The sequence below is a fragment of the Vombatus ursinus genome, unplaced genomic scaffold, assembly GCF_900497805.2.
Source record: "Vombatus ursinus unplaced genomic scaffold, bare-nosed wombat genome assembly UNPS02009205.1, whole genome shotgun sequence".
NCBI classification, from domain to species: Eukaryota; Metazoa; Chordata; class Mammalia; order Diprotodontia; family Vombatidae; genus Vombatus; species Vombatus ursinus.
The window spans coordinates 55394285-55414863 of NW_020948983.1; the positions used below are offsets into that span (position 1 = coordinate 55394285).

Here is a 20579-nt window from a genome sequence, read left to right on the forward strand (position 1 = left end):
TGTGTTTTTTGTGGTGCTTTTTTCAGAATCCTGAAGATAGGAATATCAGATTCTACCTCAGTTTAAAGTACTTCCATGGCAGATTCATTTGCTTTAATTTGGACTCATTCTAACTTTTATTTTCATAAAACTTTTATCTAAGACATTCTTCCATATTGGGCACAATGTTGCTTCCATAGGAAACTATGGAACAGCCAGCCAACGATGGGAAATGTTGCTTGTCCACGTTTTCAGAGGCTCTGAGTGGCATAGTCACTGAAACAGCTGTAAGAGATCATAGAGATCATCTAGTCCACGGGTTCCAAGTCCTTGAATTTGGCTTTTTAAAAAAATATTTTGATGACTATTTCAAAATAATTGGTCTCCTTTTTACGCCTATACATTTTGTTTTACGCATCTAAAGGCATTGTGGAAGTGGGTCATGACAAAGAAGGTCAAGAACCCCTGAAGTCCAGTCCTCTCATTTTTGTAGATCAGCTGAAGATGGATGGAGTTGCTGCTTGAGTTCATATCTAGTTTGTGACAAAGCTGGGACAAGAACGCAGATCTCCTCATTCTCAATTCAGTGCCATTTTTTAAAAAAATTACATAACTATTCCTACCTTAGATTTTTCTTTCATTTTGCCAGAACTTGATTTTGACTGAACCTTGGCCTATATGCAGTGATTAGGAAGGTAATAAACTTGTGCACAAACAGCCTAACCCAAAGCGCAATTCAAGGGGACGTGTTGTTTGAGACCTGTACTGTTTCAGTAAACTCTTAAAATCCTGTAGATTAAGACTTAAATATTGATGGGTTAATTATAAGGAAATTGAAATTATACTTGGTAAATAGGTTGGAAAACAAATGAAATTGGAAGTATTAGTCTCCAAGTGAAACCATTTTATAAAATCAAGGCTTTTATTGTTCATTTACCTTAAAACTTAAAAAAAAAGCCCCAATCATTTTTATATGTACTATATGTATCATTTTTTAAAACTGCATCTTAAACAGCATCATCAGTATCACCATTTTACTTAAGGTTTAACAAGGGCAATCTCTTGGTTGTCTGAGTTGTTCATTCCAAGTGCAGATGTTAGAGAAAATTCCTGTCCTTTTGCTGGTTGGCTTTTAAAGCAGGAGAGCAAACCCCTTTCTGGAGGTCAGGGAGGGAAAGCTCCTACTGGTGAGTTTCCATACAGCTGCTCGAGGATCTAGAGAGCTCCACTCCCAGCCAAAGCTGCCTAGGAAGTTTGCATAGCACAAACAACTAGTGTCCTTCAGAAACCAGAGCCTTGGACACATTTCTCCCCACCATGGAAGCTAAGGAGTTAACTACTTCTAGGAATTTTGGGGGGAGATTCTTTAGATACAGGTTTTCATTTCCTGACTCCTCTTCCCACTTTGGAAGTCTCTCTCTCAAAGAAAATGTTCCCCAAACAAGCCAACTTCACATTCTTTCAGTGCTGCTTCCAGAAAAGTCTGTCTGAAGGGGGGTGATATTGTGATCATAAGCTGTGTAATCTGAGGTACCGGTACTGGCTAGTTTGAGTTGCCTGGCAGCATGAGATAGCTGGAATGCAGCATCAGGGTGGGCTGTGTCAGGAAGGAGGGTGCACTCCCTTTCTAGCATGTCAGCTACTCCCTTCAAGAGATCCAGGAAGCCAAATGCCAGGGCAGCCTTTCGTAAACGGTTTAACTCCTGAAACAAAACACAAATGAAATGCTACTTTGGAGTAAGTCTTTTTCATAAAAATCAAGAAAAATTTCATCAGCCAATAAATGTTTATTAAACACCAACTACATGTCATACCCTGGGGATACAAACATATGTGCACATACAGAATAAATATGAAGAGAATAATAACAAAGTGGTATAAGTACAAGGTAGTTTGGGAGGCAGAATTCTAGAAGTTGGGGAGATCAAAAAAGGCTCCATTTAGGTGGTACTTGAACTGAGCCTTGAATGAAGACTGGAATTCGAAAAGGTGGAGGTGAGATGGGAGTGTATTACAGGCATGAGGGGCACAGGGTAAAAGAAACAGGAGATAGAGTGTTGTATGAGGAACAGAGAAGGCCAGCTTGGGTAGAAGGGGGAAGTAATGTACACTGAGATTGGAAAGATGGGTTGGGGTCAGGTTGTGAAGAACTATAAAAACGAAAAGGTTTATGTTTTATCATAGAAGTCAGAGGGTGTCACTGGAGTTACTTAAGGCAGTGACATGATTATATGTGCAATTAAGGAAAGTCACTTTGATAACAGTGTGAAGGACTGATTAGAATGGGGAGATATTTGAGGCAAGGGGACCATTTAGGAGGATGTTGCAATAATCTAGTTCACAGGTGATGGGGGCTGAACTAAGGAGGCAGCTAAGTAAGTAGAGAGGTGGGCAACTAGGTAGCACAGTGGATAGAGTACTGGTCCTTAAGTCAGGAAGGTTCATCTTCCTGAGTTAAAACTTGGCCTCAGACACAAACTGTGTGAGCCTGGGCTAGTCACTCAACCCTGTTTGCCTCAGTTTCCTCATCTGTAAGATGAGCTGGAGAAAGAAATGGCAAACCACTCCAGTATTTTTGCCAAGAAAACCCCAAATGGGACTAAAAACCCCCAGTTGGACTCGACTAAAATGACTCAATAACAACATGTATGTAGAGAAAAGTCAGATAGGAGAGATTTTGTGGAGGTAGAAATGTCAAGATTTTACAACTACGGGATAAAGGAGAATGAGGAGTAAAGGTAGCACCAAAGTTATGAGTCTGGGAGATGAATAATGATGGTGCTGCCTTAGATAGAAATAGGGAAATCTGAAGAGGGGTAAAAGTTTTTTTTTTTTTTTTGAAATGAATGAGGAAAAAAAAGAACATTAATGATCTCTCTCTCTCTCTCTCTCTCTCATTACCTTAGAATCACACCTGGTTTTTAAACATAGTATCACTTTGGGGAGAAAAGTGATGATTTTTGTTTTTTTATTTTTTTGGTGAGGCAATTAGGGTTAAGTAACTTGCCCAGAGTCACACAGCTAGTGAGTGTTACGTGTCTGAGGCCAGATTTGAACTCAGGTCCTCCTGACTCCAGGGCCGGTGCTCTATCTACCACGCCACCTAGCTGCCCCTGATTTCTACTTAGGACATGTTGAGTTTAAAATGTCTCTGGGATATCCAGCTTGAAATGTCTCATAGGCAACTGGAGATATGGGGCTAATGCTCAAGGGAGGGGTTAGGACTGGATATACTGATCTCTGAGAATCATCTGCACAAAAATGATCATTTAACCAGATTGAGGTCACTGAAAAAGAGAACAGAATGAGAAGAGAGACCACAGGACTGTGCCATAGAGAAAGCCCATAGTTTAATGGTGTGTTATGAATGATGAGCCAGCAAAGGAGACCTGAGAAATAGTCACATAGGTAGTGGAAAAACAAGAACATCCAATATTTAAGTGTCTACTTGTGCTCAGAAGAAACCTGTTTTCAAAAGTTTAACAATGCATTTGCCAGTATTTTTATGCAAATGTGTGTACATGCTGGTGAGTGTGAAAGGCCTGGTGGTGATAAGGATCCTTCTTTGAACCTCACGGGAATATCTCATGGGAATGAGATGAACTCCAGCTATGCTGTCCATCAGACTATGTTTCAGATTGTAACATGTTTGGAAGGTCTGAGCCAAAGCTGAGAGTGCACAGTGATGTTAAGGCCATGCTAATGGGAGGCGCGGCACAGCAGAAGGAGCACTCAAAGGCAGAGAACCTGGAGGATGTTCTTCCAAGATCAAGAGATCATCCTCGGGGGCCGTATCTAGTTAGATGTGGCACCAACAATGACAAGTCAGGCTATTCCATGCTGTTCTTTAAATGAATTTCAGTTATATTCTGGAATGACAATGGAGTTACGAGACATCAAAGTTTCCTCCTTTGCATCTTTATTACCTCTGATGACCCTAAAGCTAACGCTAGGCCAATTCATAAATACTTATTTTTCACAAGTAGTTCTGGGACACAACTTCTGTGGTAAAACTATTGAAAAGTTTGGCGTTTCAATGAGGGTGGGAAGAGAAGAATGGCTGAACAAACTGTGACACAGAAATGTAATAAAATACTCCACAAGAAATGACAAATATGAGGAATTCAGAGAAATGTGTAAAGACTTACATGTTGTGATGCAGGGTAAAGAAAACAGAACCTGAAGCACAGTATTCACAATGACTATGATATTATAAATGAAAACAATACTAAACAGAGGTGAATTTGGATTAAATTCAATGGCCAATGATGAAATATACTTCCCTTCTCTCAGTAGAAAGGTGGGGAACTATGGATGGACAATGTTGCACACACTACCATTAATGGCTGTTGTGTTGCTCAGTTTTGCTTAGTTGTTTTTCTTTGTTACAGGAAGGTCTCTACACTAGGTAATGACTAGCACAAAAAACAAAAGGCAACAATAATTTTTTTTTTAGAAGTTTGAGCTATTTACAGTCCTATGAGATTCAAACCCAATAGGAATTCACAAACATTTAGAAGTATCTCATCCCAGATGGAAATAACTATTGACAAGAATTCCTATCTGGAGGCAGAAGGATAAAGTAGGTATCCAATTGTCTTGTCTTAAAATATAAAATAGCTTGTTATCAACCAATCACGTTTAGCAGGACCTTGGTTCACTTAATCAAATGTACCTACCCCAAAGTCCCTGATCCCATCATTCTCACCTTATAGAATGTTTGTGTTTTTTCAGGCAGTTTTCTTGCATTTCTTAAAATCTTTTGTACATCTGTCTATTAAAGGAGGGAAAAACTTGTTACTAATCAGGTAGGAAGAGGAAGAGTGGAAAAGAGTGAGAAATGTTTCTGAACATACTAATTCAATAAACTATAATAATTCCACTTAGTAGATCTGTCAGTGTGAGGATTCCTCACTGTCTGACTTTATTTCTGTTGTATTTATTTTTTTAAATACATGCATAGTGCTTTTTTCTCAGGGGGCTTTATAAATGAACATGAAGCATTCACACATCGTCTTGGGAGGCAGGTTAATCTGCAAATGATCTCGTGAAAAAGAAATACATATAAAACTTTTTACATATCTAAAACTCATCAGCTACCTCTGTGGTTTTCTTTTCAGCTTGATGACTACAGGCACATTTTTTAAATTTCGAAGTTCTGTACGTGCTTTTCCTTTTCATAAGCTCATTGCTTTCCTCCCAAGGAAACTTGTAGGGAGATGGCTGGGAGCTGACCGGGCCAGAGACAGAGAACTTAAAAAAGAAAGAAGATGCTTTTGACTCCTAGTATCTGTTGGGCAGGAAATCAGGAGAAGCCACAGGATGAGTAGAAAGTCTTTTCTTGGTCCTGGGGCCCAAATGTCTCTCCTGATTTTGCTTATTTTGGAAGAACAAATAGAAAATGTGCTTCAGTGGGCAGCCAATTACAGATGTGACTTTATTTTTAAAAGTTATTATATTTGAGCAGGAGGAATATTACCCTTATAAAAGTAAGGATCTGTTTCTGTCTGCCACCACGCCCCTCAAAATAGGGGAACTTTGGAATCACAGCTCCAATCACTGATGACAAAGCAAAGTGAAGGCATTACCTGTAAACCACTCGGCTTAATCCACACAGTCACATTCTGGGCGTAGCTGCGCTTGTTTTTAGGTTGCAAGGGGAAAGGACTCTTGTTATCATCTTCACCATAAGGATTTTCTTTGGCATCTTAAAGGAAATGAAGCTTTCTAAAAATGATGCTCTAGCAACCTTAGATCAAGGAAATAACATTTATACCTAGAGGGCATTAAATCCATTTCTCTAAACATGAAGTTAAATTTCTAATCAACCAATAGCAGAAAAAGGCTGCAAAAATTAAGTTTAAATTACCTCTAGAGCACTTACAACCTTATGACAGGTCAGTTTTCTACTCAAAAAATTCCAATAGTTTCTCAGGGCTAAGGAATCTTTTTTTATGGAAGGCCACTATCTTGGGTCATTGATCCAAAGGAAAAATAAACTGAGGTTCACATAAGCAAAAAAGAGATTGTCCATTTTTTTCTAAGAATTACTAAACTTATTCTATTCATTTGCTTTTAAAACTAATAGGGAACATAAGACTCCACAAGAATGAGCAAGTGATACAAAGAAAATGATAAAGAACAAGCAGAGAAAGACTTAAATGGAGAAATATCTCCATCTCGTGGCATTTTCAAATATTGCCCCTAAAAACTCCTAGAGACACATTTCATCTTTTAACCTATCTGCAGAAATGGAAGTATCACTAAAGTATCACTAAATTTGCATTTACTAAAGGGCACCTGCTTCCTGGTCAAAGTGTTTACTAATTACAGCATGGGTTTGAGGCAAGTTCTTCACCCTCATATTCATGGCCCTCCATAATCTTACCTCAGTGTTCTTCCGTGTGTACCATTCTAATTATGCAACCCTATTTTAACTTCTGGCCAATATAAACCTTCTCTTCCAGAGAGGACAGATTCCACTCATACCACTCTCATTCTTATATATAGTAGTATTTAATGCTAACAGTACACATTTTGGAACCTGGTTATTTACTGTCTTATGTTGTCCCAAAAATTTTTATGTGATGGTCTGTGTAATGGGACTTAAAGCATGCAGGTTCTTCTGAGTCACTTGAGAGCAGACTTACTGGAAACTATGCCTAGCCAAGAGGTCTAAGAATTCCTTTTCCAGATAATGGAAGGAGTAATACACTCAGCTTCTCTATCTTACATCATGCCTGCATATGAATGTGTGTGTGTGTGTGTAGTTGCTTGAAACAGAGAATGAGCCAACCTCCCCACATTGTACTAGAGATTCTTTTACAAGCCAGCTATTGCCATAACATGAGGGATCGTGAAGCCTGAGAGGAAGGTCGATAGAAGGGGCTAACAAATCAGCACTGAAACAAGGGGTCACCTGATGCTGTCACTATGAACACTTCTTCCTCTCATAAGATGATATATAGAAGTAGATTACAAAGGGGAATTGGGTCATTGAATTCTGTTGTCTCAAACGATGCAAACCCCTTTTGTTGAGAGAAGCCTGCTTTGCACACCAACACTGGTAATGCTGGGACACAAGAACACTACATGGCTAATATCACTTCAATACATGTGTATCCTTTTGCTATCACCATTTAATGATTCAACCTTTCTGGTGAGGGTGCCAAGTAGTTCCTTTCCCCCAAAGCCAGAAAGAACAAGCTACATTAGACTAATACAGTATGTCTTGTCTATCCAATAAAACTATAAGCTCACTCTGGGTAGATATAGTAGCTTATATTTCTTCTGTATCTCCCAAAGCACTTAGCAGCATGCTAAGCAAATGCTAGGTGTTAAATAAATAACTACTGAATTGAGAAAATTTTCCTATTGTAGATGGAAAAGTCTATTTCAAGACACTTGAAATCACATACTCCAAAGGATTGTTTGTAAACAACTTGAGAAACTCTTTACTTTGCAGGATTACTGGGATTTAAAATATCTCGTGCACGTGCTAAGTTCAAAAATGAAGTTTTACCTTTTTTTTTTAAAGTAAGCTTTTCAATCTCTGTTTAAATGGAAATCTGAGCAATTTATTCCATATTCAAAAAATATAATGCTCAAAGGAAGGGAGTTCTCTTAAGGAATGAATATGGTAGCCAGAGAACAAAAAAAATAGGGCAAACAGGAAAAAAAAAATACAAGGAAAACAGAGGAGTGAGTAGGACCTTATAAAAGTTGTACCTGAAATAGGCCCCAGTTGTGCCATTTTCCCCAACCAAGGGAGAGGTTCTGGGCCAGGCTCAAAGAGAGACATCATGAGATTTGATTTCTTCTTGCTGTCGGCTTGAGAGTATAGCATCCCATGCCACTCAGGACTGTGTAAAAAAAATATGGAAGATCAGAGGAACATCAAGGCTGGCAATGCTATCTCATACCTCCTTACCCCCAAACCCCACTTAACATTTAACAAGTCTATTCTACAATCATTTTTTTTTTGCCTAAAAAAATCAGTTACCTCATTGATATAAAATCCTGAGTCTGCACAATGTTTCCTGTGGGCAGAGCCATCTCTAAAAGAGGCACAGGGGTTAAGAGCACTTTGTTTGTCTTCTAACCCTTTCTCACCTATATATTATACATATATAGAGAGATATATATCAATATAGAGATATACACATCTATACATGTGTAATATACAATATAATACTATATAACATGTATAATATCTATATGCTATGTAGATTTATAACATAAATATATGTACATATTGATATAGACATATATACACTATATCTATATTTATCATATAGATGTATATCTCCCTACCCCTTAGTTTCCTCTAGAATGAGAAACTTGTCTCTCACTTTCTAATATATGTGTGCACACATATAATAAACATATGCATGTGTGTGTGTGTGTATATATACATATATATATGTATATATATACATGTAAAAATACATAATATGTAGAATTAAATCCATTTCCTTCAAATTTGAGAAGTATCTCACTTTGCATTTACTGAATCAGAATTCCTGAGACAGGAATGACCTTTAGATAGACCTGAAGGATCCTTACCCTAACTGAACAATTGCCACCATTCCTTCTACTTTCAGGCTGCCATGGAGCAGGACACAAAAGTTGGGTATTTTGCCAGCAATCTGATTAGCTGAATTTTCATCTTCATTATCATCAGTGATGCCTGTACCTACCTCATCACCTTCTATGCAAAAGCAAAGAGGGAAACTGGTTAGACAAAGTTCAAATACAAAATCCCTGAAAAACTAGGGGAAAATAACTTTGTCATGCAATTGTACATTTGTAGACTCTTTCTGGAGAGCAATCTGGCAATACTAAATAAAAGTTACAAAAATACACATACCCTTTAAGCTAATAATTCCAATTATGGGAATATACACTGAAAGTTTTTTTTTTAAAGAAAAGAGCTTTTCATTACAAGTAGTTGCAAAAAACTGGAATAAAACCAAATGACCAACAAGAGGAAAATGTAAAATAAATTGTAATGAGAATGTATGGAATACCATAATGTAATTAATATTGACAAGTATGAGGAATGCAAAGAAATATAAGACCTTTCTGAAATGACACATAAGACAAAAAAGTAGAACCAAGCATGAAGTACACATTAACCATGACTATGAGTATTTAAGAGGAAACGTGAATGTAAATGAATGGACAAAGAATCCTGATGGAAACTTTAGAGGGAATGAAAATTTGTTACAATACTTTAATGTTGAAATTAATCAATTTAAATATAAATAAACAGCTACTATGCAAAACCTAAAGAATGTAAAACTCAGTTTTCAAAAGGATCCTTTAAAAGGTAGAGGAACCAACAAGGAGAAATTCTACTCTGTAGTCTCAGCGTGCTGTGGAGGTGACCCTGGATTTTTGAAGGCTATGACAAAAGAACACAAGTTCAGACAGGTTTGGTACCAAACTGGAAAGACCGTGAGTAATGGGCAGTGATTGTATGTTGCCTGAGGTCCAGCCTAGATAAATTCGGGAAGGCTCATCAGCAAGCTAGATGAGGAATATTGTGGTCCCAGACACTCCCAGAGCCCACCTATGCCCTCAAGCCAGAGGGAGCCATAAAATGCATGTGGTGAGCAGTGGAGAAGGTACCCTCACCAACAAAGTCACAGATCCTGTGAGTTTTCAATTATGTTTCATCTTCATCTAAACTGAGAGAGCTTCTTAAAAGATTCAGGACCCCTGAATGCCTCACAGCACCTTGGATAATGTCTTGCATCCTAAGAGTCCCTGGAGTGATTGAGTGATGGCATGAGATATGGAGCAGCATTATTGTTTTTCTGATTTGTTAGGCTCTGTACAGTTTGTTTTTTTTTAACCCAATACAACAATCTCTCCTTCTCTAAAATCCTATAAAGTGGGGCAGCTAGGTGGCGCAATGGATAGAGAGCTCCAGTCTTGGAGTCAGGAGGACTTGAGTTCAAATCTGGCCTCAGACACTTGACACTTATTAGATGTGTGACCCTGGGCAAGTCTCACCAAAAACAAAAAACAAAAAACAACACCCAAAAAAACAAAATCCTATAAAGTAAATATCCCTCTTTAACTGTATGGACCATTTAAAACACATTTGGATTATAAGATCTTTTGTACATGCACCAAAGTTAAAAGGAGAACTCACCTTTGTTAAGAGCAATGGGCAGGACCAGATGCCTAGACAGAACTGGGGGGCTTGAAATATCAGCTATATCTATAAAACCCACTATTTCCAGATCTGGAAGGAAAGATTCAACATAATTTTAATTCATATGTTAGGCAAGCCCTAAGCATCTGTCCTATTTTATTTAAACATAAAAATGGAAATTTCAATAATATAATTTTTCAGCTGAATTCAAGTGTGATGAGCTGGATGGAAAAGTTATTAAAAATTCCTCTTATGTAGTATCTTCTCAATTAACAAACTTCCCAGGAAATGAAAGCAGTTATATCTTTCTTCTAATGAATTCAAGTTACATTATAAATAAGATGAAGATACAGTTCTCTATGGAAATATATGGAATGGAGGTCATAACTGCAGACATAAGCTCAAGGAACCCCAAATGAAGATCACTAGGGGGAGTCCAAACACTTTCAAAGCAGATCTGATCAGCTTTCTTTGGGGAAGGTGGAATTTTATTTTTTTTTAAGGGAAGGAGAATGGATCTTTAAATGAAGGAAATAACCTGAATGCATAACAAAGGGCAAGGCCAAAAGATGATGAAATGATTTCTGGGTGTCTAAAGTTTTGATATTTTTCTTTTTACTTTATGAATGGCTAGGGTTTTGTGTTTTTTTTTTAACCTTTTAGCTACTATATTGTATATACACCAAAATATAGTTCCTTGAATTTATTGAAAAGTTAAATGAAAATCAAAACTTTGTTGTTAACTACAACTGAAAACATACTTTCAATGCATCAACGAAATATTTTGAAGGAACACCTTAGTTCTCCTGACAATAATCAATATCAAAAGTAAAGACATTTGGAGGAAATGCATCACCAAAATAGTAAGTGGCTTATAATGATGTACCATGAAAAAACCAACACAATCAATAAGGTTTAGCTAACCCTGGTCAGGAGTTCTATCACCAGAAGTGATTGTTAGAAAGCTGATCATTTGGGAAAAAACAAGAAAATCCAAAAATAATTAATTTTCCTCAAACTCTTGAACCCTGCATGACACAGGTTTCACTTCAGGCAGGACCATACTTGAAGGCTGAATGGCATCTCCTCTTTTACTCCTGCCATTTTTCACTTGAGAGGCAGCATAGCACAGTTGACAGTGTGCAGGGCATGGAGTCAGAAGCCCTGGTTTTGAATCCCACCTCAGTCACTTAATTTATGACCAGGAGCAAGGCATTTCACATCCCCAAGCCTTAGTTTCTTCATCAGTAAAATGATAATGATAAGAGCACCACCTACACAAAGCTGTATTAAGGTTCAAGCGAAATAGTGAATATGAAGCATTTTGCAAACATTGTAATGCCAAATAAATATGAACTATCATTATTTTTGTTTTACATTTTTCAGCTAGAGTTTACAATAAATAAGAATTCAGCACATCCTTTTCACTTAGCCATGGTACTGGCAGCAGAATGACAGCATTCTAATATATTTTATAGATGGAAGGAATGTCTGCGATGTCTCATTCATTGAGACCCCTTTGGTCACAGATAAAGGAACCAAGACCCAGAGAAAGGAACTGAAAGCTCGGATGTGGAAGGGTCAGAACTGCAGCCTGTAACAGCAACTCCAGAAGCCTCACCTTGCCTATGGCAATGATTGTTATAATGAAATTCCAAAGGTCATCACTAAGATTCAGTAAGGATGCCAATCCTAAAGATTTTATAGTATTTGGGCATGTGTAGTAGTCTCTGAATATGGATTTCAATTGTGGGCACTAACAACAATAATGATAATAGCTAATATTTATAAAGCATTTAATATATACCACACATTGTGCTAAGTGTTTTACAAATATTATGTGATCCTTACAAAAACCCTGAGAGGATAGGTACTATTATTATCCCCATTTTACAGACGAGCAAACTGAGGCAAATAGCGATTAAGTGACTTGTCTAGGAACACACAGCTAGTAAAGTGGCTGATTCTGGATTTGAATTCAGCTCTTCCTGACTCAGGTCTGGCTTATATGACTTGAAGCTGGAAAAAATCTTAGAAACCTTCCAACCTCCTCATGTAACAATGAAAACACTGAGCTCCAGAAAGGTGAAGTCTGTCACATTTTAATACTTGTGTTCCCTTGGTAGTAGGTAAAGTGGCAGAGCTAGGATCTCCTCTGACTTCAAACCCCATGTTCTTTTCCCTAGGAAATTAACCTGTGTTCTTCACATAAAAATTTCCAAATCGGCTGCCTTTCAGATATCACAACCTCCTGTCCAAAGCAAATTCTAATAATGACACCATGACCAGTAACAGTGCCAACATTATGTGTTAAACCTAGAAGAAAGAAATAAGCCAGAAGAGGGACGAGAAGCTCAACAGGAAAAGAAGACAGAAAAGTAATATAGAAATATATTTTTTAAAATTACCTGTATTTATTACTTTAGGAATAGGATCAATTTCTTCATCTATAATAAAAGGTTCTGGTCTAGGGAAGACTTGCACATCAGATGTTAAGTGACCACATTTGAGAACAGCATGGAAAGGTGTATATGCCAGGTCTATCAGTTTCCTAAAATGTGATGATTCATTATTAAGTGCTAGAGTAATATTCAAAAGTAACTGAAAATACTAATGAAAGATGTAAACTTGTTTTCCTTTAAGATTACTTCACAACTGAAGTCTAACCAACTTATTTGTGAAGTACAACGAAACATGACATTCTTAATATAGGAATTCATCTGAAAAAAGCCCAAGAGCAAATTCATCTTTGAAAGTGCGGAATTATTGTGGAGAGATAACCATAGACATTACCATTTCATCTGTACTTAAAAATATCAGTTATACTAACTATTACATCTTTAAAATGGGCAATATAGGGAAACACAATGTCACAGTTCAAAATAACAACATAGATGCTTGAGTTCTAATGTTAAATTATAATGATAGATTATAAGAAAGTTGTTAAGTTCCAAACATAGACTCACCCAAACATAGACTGTACATTCTTCAAACACAGGGGACCATCAATGGTAAAAATCTGTCCTTCGCCATTGTTTAAGTCTATGAGTTGTTCAAGACAATCGAGGGAATCTGAGCTCTGGAGCTATAAAGCAGGAAAATCTCTCTTAAAAGATGCAGAAAATGCCAAATAAATATCAGCTCACTCAGGTCAAAGCCAAGATAACATAGACAATAAAAATCAAGATATTTTATGGCAGATAAGAGAAAAAATAATTTTAAGTCTTTAAAAAAACAACTCTAATAGTCTTGATTGAAGGAAATAGGAAAATCATTTCATAAAATGAAAATATCATATATAACTCACTGTCTCAGAGGTGAACAATTGGTATTTACCCATGATTCCCCCCTCCACCCCCCCCCCCCCCCCCCGCAAGGATGTCAAAGTAATAGTTTTTAACAACCTCTGGTTTGTTGTTTAAACATTAAATGACTTCTTCAAGTAAATGGAAAAACTGAGAAGTGTTTATAAATGAAACATAGAAAAGGACAATGTTTCTCAAACTAAGGCTCAAAGTCTACTTTTTTCAATATTTCTTTAGGCACAGAATGAGATACTACTCAGCAGGAGAGACACTTTACTACAGAAGAGAATATCTCAACTATTCACTATCTGAACATCTCCCGTGAGAAACAGCCCAGAGAAAATGACTTCAGGTATGTCCTCATGGCAATGTAGCAACAATGCAGAACTTAAAAGAGTACTTGGGAATTCCATCAAATCACAGTTAGCTCACTGTTAAGGTAGAAGAATTTACCTCTTCCAAATTTGCCATGCACATGATGTATAACTTAGATGGAAAAGGAAAAGGCAGAGGAAATCTATTACTGTCACTTCGTTGATTTTGAGTCGCTAGCGAGTGGCGCAGTGAACCTCTCCCAATGCCTAGACATCCATCAGTTACTAGAACAACCTATTTACAGAAGAAGGTAAAGATTTATAATTTAAATAAATATATACTTAAACAATAAGACTTAACAATGTTTTAATTTTTCCTTAGCTGCTTTAACAATCAAAATCTTCTAAATATTTAAAAAAACCCAACACCTCAAGACCCATTAGTTGCTTTGTCACATTTTGAAACTAGACTCCTATCTCCTGACTTGGGGTTGTCAGTCACTACATGATAATCAGCTCACCCCCTTCACTCTAAAGCAACAGTAGCTTGCCTCTCAGGCCATATAAGAAGAACAAGGGTCAGACTCTTGACATACTACTACTGAAAGGCTGGCAATCCCTGTCCTAAATGAACATACCCAAACTATAAACTCCACAAAAATATTTTCTTATACTTCTGTTTAATACAAAAACCACACAATGCAGCCTTTGTAAATGCATCCAGCTCTAGCTGCAGACGTTAATGTACTCAATGTAACGAGTAGACAGAATTGCAAAAATGATTAACTTCTCCATTACTTTCTAAGCATTGTGAAATTGTAGCACATTTTTGGAGAGTATTCTCTATTTACACATAGTGTGCCTGTTTTCGTTCTCCCTTGACTGGATCTCTGGTAACAATGGACCATCAGTACAAGATTACTTATGTGCTTATTTAACAACTTGCAATGACGACAAAATGGCATATGCTACTTTGAAGACAGAACAACTGCTAAGGGGGAAGGGCACCTGAAAGGGTAATCCGTCATGGGGACAGTCAGTTTACTACAAGGCAACTACATCTTCCAGGCACCACCAAATGTTTTATGTTTCATCCTTTACTTATGACAGAGGCTCTGCCAGATGCTGTGATAATGAAATATTATATATAAAGTCAAAATGGGAGGTATGTGCTACATCCAGATAACAAAGACATATCATAGCTGCCTAAAATCTTGGTAACCAAATCTCACATTAAACCAAACCAGTCCAGTAACAGTTGATACTAAAATGCATTATTATTTATTATAAATGTCATCTGCAGACAGATCTTCTTAATAAAAAACACAAAATTATTTTGAGCCAGAACTGCTGATTCATAAAGCGATCCCAGGTTGATTTCAATTCAATTCAACAACTATTTATGAAGTTCTTGCTATATGCAAGGCCACCCACAAAGCACTATTCCACTGTGGCAGCAAAGGAGGTGACCTTGGGGTTTCCAGGCTAAGCCAGAGGCCTGTGAGCTCTGTCATGTTTTACTATACTGTAATAGCTTCGAGTGTAGGCCTGGTAACATTTTAAGTTGACTTTCTGAGGACCAACCTAACTAATTACTCATTACCAGTAAGCTGACCACACGGTGATGAAATCTTTAGCCAAGGTGACTCATGAAACAAAGAAAAATAAAATGGTCTTCACTCCTATGGGGCTCCATTTCTGCAATGACTATAGCAGTAGAAACAGGCACAGAGAATGCTAAGAATAATGGTTTAATTACTGTCTGTAAACATGACTGCTGGAACTCTAAATATGAGTACCAATATATACTTATTATAAGAGGAATTGAATCATTCTGATTTTGACATTCCTGCTATAAATGGAAGCATAAAACAAAATAAGTGCAGATAAGTAGAAAGGAAGTTCATTTTCTCACTATAGAGACAAATAAAAGTATTGGTTCAATGGCTTTTATCATGTGCCTAAACACAAGAAACATCATTCAACAGGACACTTGCTCATCTGGTATTGCAATCATTGTTGCAAACGTTTACAGATAGACCATTACAAAGAAACTACAACTTAGATGCCAATTCAGATCTGTTGCAGAGGATGAAGAGGTAAAGAAATTCAAGAAAGAACTTAACTAAAACCCCACAAGGGAGGAGAATAAAGCATATACTGGAAAATATGGTCCAGCATTCAGAAATGAGACTATACAGAGGCCTCACACCTACATATAATGAAAACCTTCACAAAGAAAGTCAATAGATGCTGGACATGTCAAGTACCAACTAACCTTATCAAAAGTGAAACTGATAATGTTCTAATAGAAAGGAAATTAGTAACCTACTAACATGGGTATCATTTCTGAATCAACTGTATTCAAAGGTAGACAATCAGCTTTTTTTTTTTAAATGCCCAATATATTTTATTTATTTATTTATTTATTTTTTGGTTAGGCAATGGGGTTAAGTGACTTGCCTAGGGTCACACAGCTAGTAAGTGTTATGTGTCTGAGGCCAGATTTGAACTCAGGTCCTCCTGAATCCAGGGCTGGTACTCTATCCACTGTGCCACCTAGCCACCCCGACAATCAGCTTTTTATAGCAAATTAGAAAGAATAAAAATGAGAAGCTGTAGTACATAACTGAAACAATTCCAACATGACCTATTTAAAGAAACGGTTGATGCCTCCCAAAAGATTGCATTTGTATTGTTAGAAGCCAGCACAGTGCCTTTGAACAATATACTTCACAGGATCTGTGAGTCCACCATTTTGGATACCTTTTCGGGACAAACAGAACAAATCTAATTTTTCTTTTGTCTCCCTGGCTATCAACTGTCACTTTAACAAAATTAAATACTTCATTAAAAATTTAATATTGAACATCAATAAAGCCAACTAAATGTTCTTAATAACCATTTACATTTAAGTTCTTAACAGGATTTTTGTATCTATCCTTTTTCATTCACTTTTCCTCATATATGGTCCTGATTTATGTGTCCTCCATTCTTTTAGTTCTGCTTTTTTCATTTTGTAGTATTTCAAAAACGTCTTCCCAGATTTCTTTGTATTCTTCTTATTTGCTAGCCTTCATTTCATTATAGTATTCCATTATACTAATGTTCCACAATTTATTTGATCATTCCCCTATTGTTGGACACTAAGGCTATTTCCACTTTTTTGCAATTTATATGTATGTCAATTTTCAACATGTCTACTTTCAAAGGCATCTTCTTCTAGAAGACTTCTTTGCTACTTTTAACTGCTATCTTATTTAAAAATGGAAAGTTTACAGGGGAAACCAGACAAGCAAGCTACTTAAATCATCAACTTTAATTCTATATCTAAGTCTAGTTAAATAGCTGGCTTTTCTGGTCCTATTTAGTAAGGCAAGTTTTGCATAAGTGGTGGTGTTACATACTGGCATTTTAAGCCTGCTACTAAAATTTCACTCACCCTAAGAAAGTGATTCTAAAATTCCACTGAAGTATACTTTTATGTTCTATACAAAATAGTACTAAGTTCACAATATCCATTACATATAATTTTTGTGGAACTGAATATACAAAACTTAGTGCCTTTTTAAAAATTATATACCAACAATAACCATGTAGGTAAAGTTTATAGAAATTACGTAACAATGGTTATAAGAAATTATGTAACTATATTAGACATAAAATAAAATTATATATATATTTCTCTATATAGAAACATAGCAAAGTTCATAAAAATTATAAAACCTATCTTTTATCAGATACTTCATTGGTTAATATCTGAAATTCAGTGAAATGAAAATGAATTGTTACCTGGCAAGGAATCGAGCCACCCCATTCTTGTTGAACAATATTGCAAACACCAAGTAATGCAGACTCTAAACATGTTTTATCATAATCATCCATATTACTCAGTGCTTCCTGAGTGAAAAAAAGACAGTTATTCATTCTTCTTTACTGCATTAACTAGTTCCATAAAAACAGCATGAATTGTTCAAGATGCCAATGTTACATAAGGAACAATATATTCCTAAGATCCAGCTAGTCCAAATTTTAAATTATCCTCTAAAATAAAACTGTGAAAGGTTTTAACTTTTTTCAGACATAGAGCACTGGATGTGAAGTCAGGAAGACCCAGGTTCCCGTCCTGCCTCACACATACTAGTTGTGGGACCCTGGGTAAGTCACTTAATCTCACTATCTACACCTATAAAATGGGGATAAGAATAGTACCTCCTTCATAAGGTTGTTGTGAGGATCAACTGAAGTAATGTATATAAGGAACTTAGTAAACCTTAAAGCACAACACACACACATACATGTATGTAAACACATATACATATATGTTATTTTTAGTACTATCACTAATAAAGAGAATGTTTAAAACTTCCTTTATTCCTTCCTTTTACTTGATGGGATTCCGAATAACCCATCCATGTTTACACCTGGGCTAAAGAACTATAGTTAGGCCAAAACAAGGAATCATTAAACTTGGAATCTTTTGAAAATGTACCCTATGATTCCCAGTATTTCTAAAAATGCTAAAACCCTGAAAAAGAGTGTCTCACTTTGGGTCTGAGAAGGGTCTGTTTGATTATGAGTGCAGTATAGAAGGAAGTGGGCTATGGCTACTTGTTTTATTTCCTCTGGGAATTTTGTCAAAACCATGGAAAAGGGTTGTGTTACACAGAGCATGACTGTTGTGAACAGCTTAGAGTTCAATAAGGTAAGGTTTTAAGATCTATCAGGAGATTCTAGTTTACTACTATTTGAAGACACCTGCTACATAGCTATGCTTTAATATTAAGGACCGTAAGCCTTGTAATTCCAGACATACTGTAAAATATTATATCAATGCTTGTGAATTCAGCATGATTACTATAGAAAATACTTCATTTCTTACTGTACCAGTGCTTAGCACAATGCCTGGTACATAAATACTTAATCAATGCATGTTGATTAATTTTACCTGAAGAGTGTTATAATCTCTTGTAAAAGGGACCATCAGCTCCCAAAGTGAAGAAAAAACCACCAAGGCTGTAAACTCAAGCTTGTAATTGGTAGCCATGTGCTCAAATAACATAGTTAAACCATGGGCAGCTAGGTGTTTTCGCTGATATTCTTCTGATCCCTCGATAGAGACAGGTCGAGTCATAGACAGTGACACATCCATCACCACCACGGTCGGCATGATGAAAATATCTGTACTTCCAAGAGGCACTTGTACACACAGCTATAAATGAGGGAATGCTGCAAGAAAAAAAAAGTATTTTGCTTACATGTAGAAAAACAGGTTCTTTATTTTCTATCAAACTGAGACAAAGGGGAAAAGAGTAAACCTTGTAATCTAGGGTTGCAAGGAGAGGACAAGCTGAGAATTGAAAGATAAATGAGTAAGCTACTTAGGGAAACACTTCTAAAATTATTTTGGCCACAGATTACTCCTAGGTTTGAAATATACTGACAAAACTAATAAATGATCATTTAGATAAGAGGTTGGTAAACTATGGCCAGAGAGACAAATCTTGCCCACTGCTGATCCCTTATCTAGGCGTATGTAATAACTCTAAGGTAAAGGGAACTGGAAAACTAAGTTTACTTTTATATCCCCTCAAAATGCTCCATGTAGTAAACACTGCACATTTAATATTTTCAAGGAGAAAATATTGCCTGCATTCAGTTTTTCCCCCAGGATTACTAATCATATCGGGTAGACCATAACAGATCTGAAGGCTCTACTCCTGGAAATACTGGCTTAAGTCAATGACAGGATCACTATAAAAGGCACAATGAAATAACCCTCAGCCATGAGCTTACCTTGTGTAATGCTTCTGTTAAAAAGAACAAGTGTGTACTTGTGAAAAACTGGAAATGATGCAAAAACCTCAGAACTGTGGTGTATTCCAGCAACACAATGCTATGTGACCATTTAAGGGCTAATTATGTAGATTATATTAATATAGAAAATGGGTACACATATGAAATGTTAAGTAAAAAAATCGGAATAAAAAGTAGTATGTATATAATGATAACAATGCAAAAATATACATAGGTCCATTAAAAGGGTTCAGAAGAGTATGTAAAGAGATGTAAATAGACTTTCATGTTCATTCAGTTCTTTTGCCACAAAGTTGTGAGAATTTCTAGCTAACATCTCATGTGGATGTGCTAACAAGCATTCAGGAACTAATAACAACAAAGGATCAGGCAAACTTTTATGCTTAGGTTTTACTGATTCTTAAATTACAATACACATGGTCCCTAACGATCAAGTTCCACTCCCTAAGTTCATGAGTGAGAACAACAAAAAAATTATTTGTAATTAGGTTCTTAGAGCAGCACACAAAAGCCTATTGAACATATACTATTTCTAGAGAAGTAATAGGGATTTGTGCAGAGGTAGACACACCTGCCACCCATTACGATTTACCAGTCTTAATCTAGTTTGTGAAAGCTGATTCATGACCTGAGTTCTTCAATATTGCAAAGATACGGAAAATATTCAAATTTAAATCAGGTATAAGAACCTCCTTTCAATGAAGCGGGGGCTGTACTACTGAAAAGGAAAGACATTTGTGTCCTTGGAGCAAGGTGATAATTATTCTTCACCACCTGAGAAGGCTGATACAATAGGACAATTTTGTTTCTTTAAAACACTAATTAGTCTCACATACTTTCTATCCTTCTTGGCTTCTCCCACCAAACTAACTTTCTAATAATCCTGGGCCCCTGGACAACACAGAAGGTTGTCTTGTCTGTTTGTGATAAATTTAAAACTACTGACACATAGACACACACACACACACACACACACACACACACACACACACACACACA

General features: G+C 36.6%; 1 protein-coding gene across 3 annotated transcripts in view; it reads right to left on the reverse strand.

Annotated features, from left to right (window-relative positions):
* Positions 1-102: 102 nt before the first annotated feature.
* The window catches only part of INTS14 (integrator complex subunit 14), a 26018-nt gene continuing 5541 nt past the window's right edge, over positions 103-20579 (reverse strand). Inside the window, exons 2-12 of one of the 3 annotated variants that reach the window (XM_027852169.1) lie at positions 18712-18992; positions 17556-17663; positions 13903-14058; positions 13111-13229; positions 12553-12695; positions 10142-10234; positions 8545-8686; positions 7708-7841; positions 5568-5686; positions 4688-4753; positions 103-1682 (exon numbers count right to left, since the gene is read on the reverse strand). In XM_027852169.1, the coding sequence (XP_027707970.1) occupies positions 1431-1682; positions 4688-4753; positions 5568-5686; positions 7708-7841; positions 8545-8686; positions 10142-10234; positions 12553-12695; positions 13111-13229; positions 13903-14058; positions 17556-17663; positions 18712-18933 (1554 nt within the window). In that variant the 5' untranslated portion in view covers positions 18934-18992 and the 3' untranslated portion in view covers positions 103-1430. Of the gene's footprint in view, positions 1683-4687; positions 4754-5567; positions 5687-7707; positions 7842-8544; positions 8690-10141; positions 10235-12552; positions 12696-13110; positions 13230-13902; positions 14059-17555; positions 17664-18711; positions 18993-20579 lie in introns of all 3 variants that reach the window. The other 2 variants (XM_027852168.1, XM_027852170.1) reach the window with 2 other exon arrangements.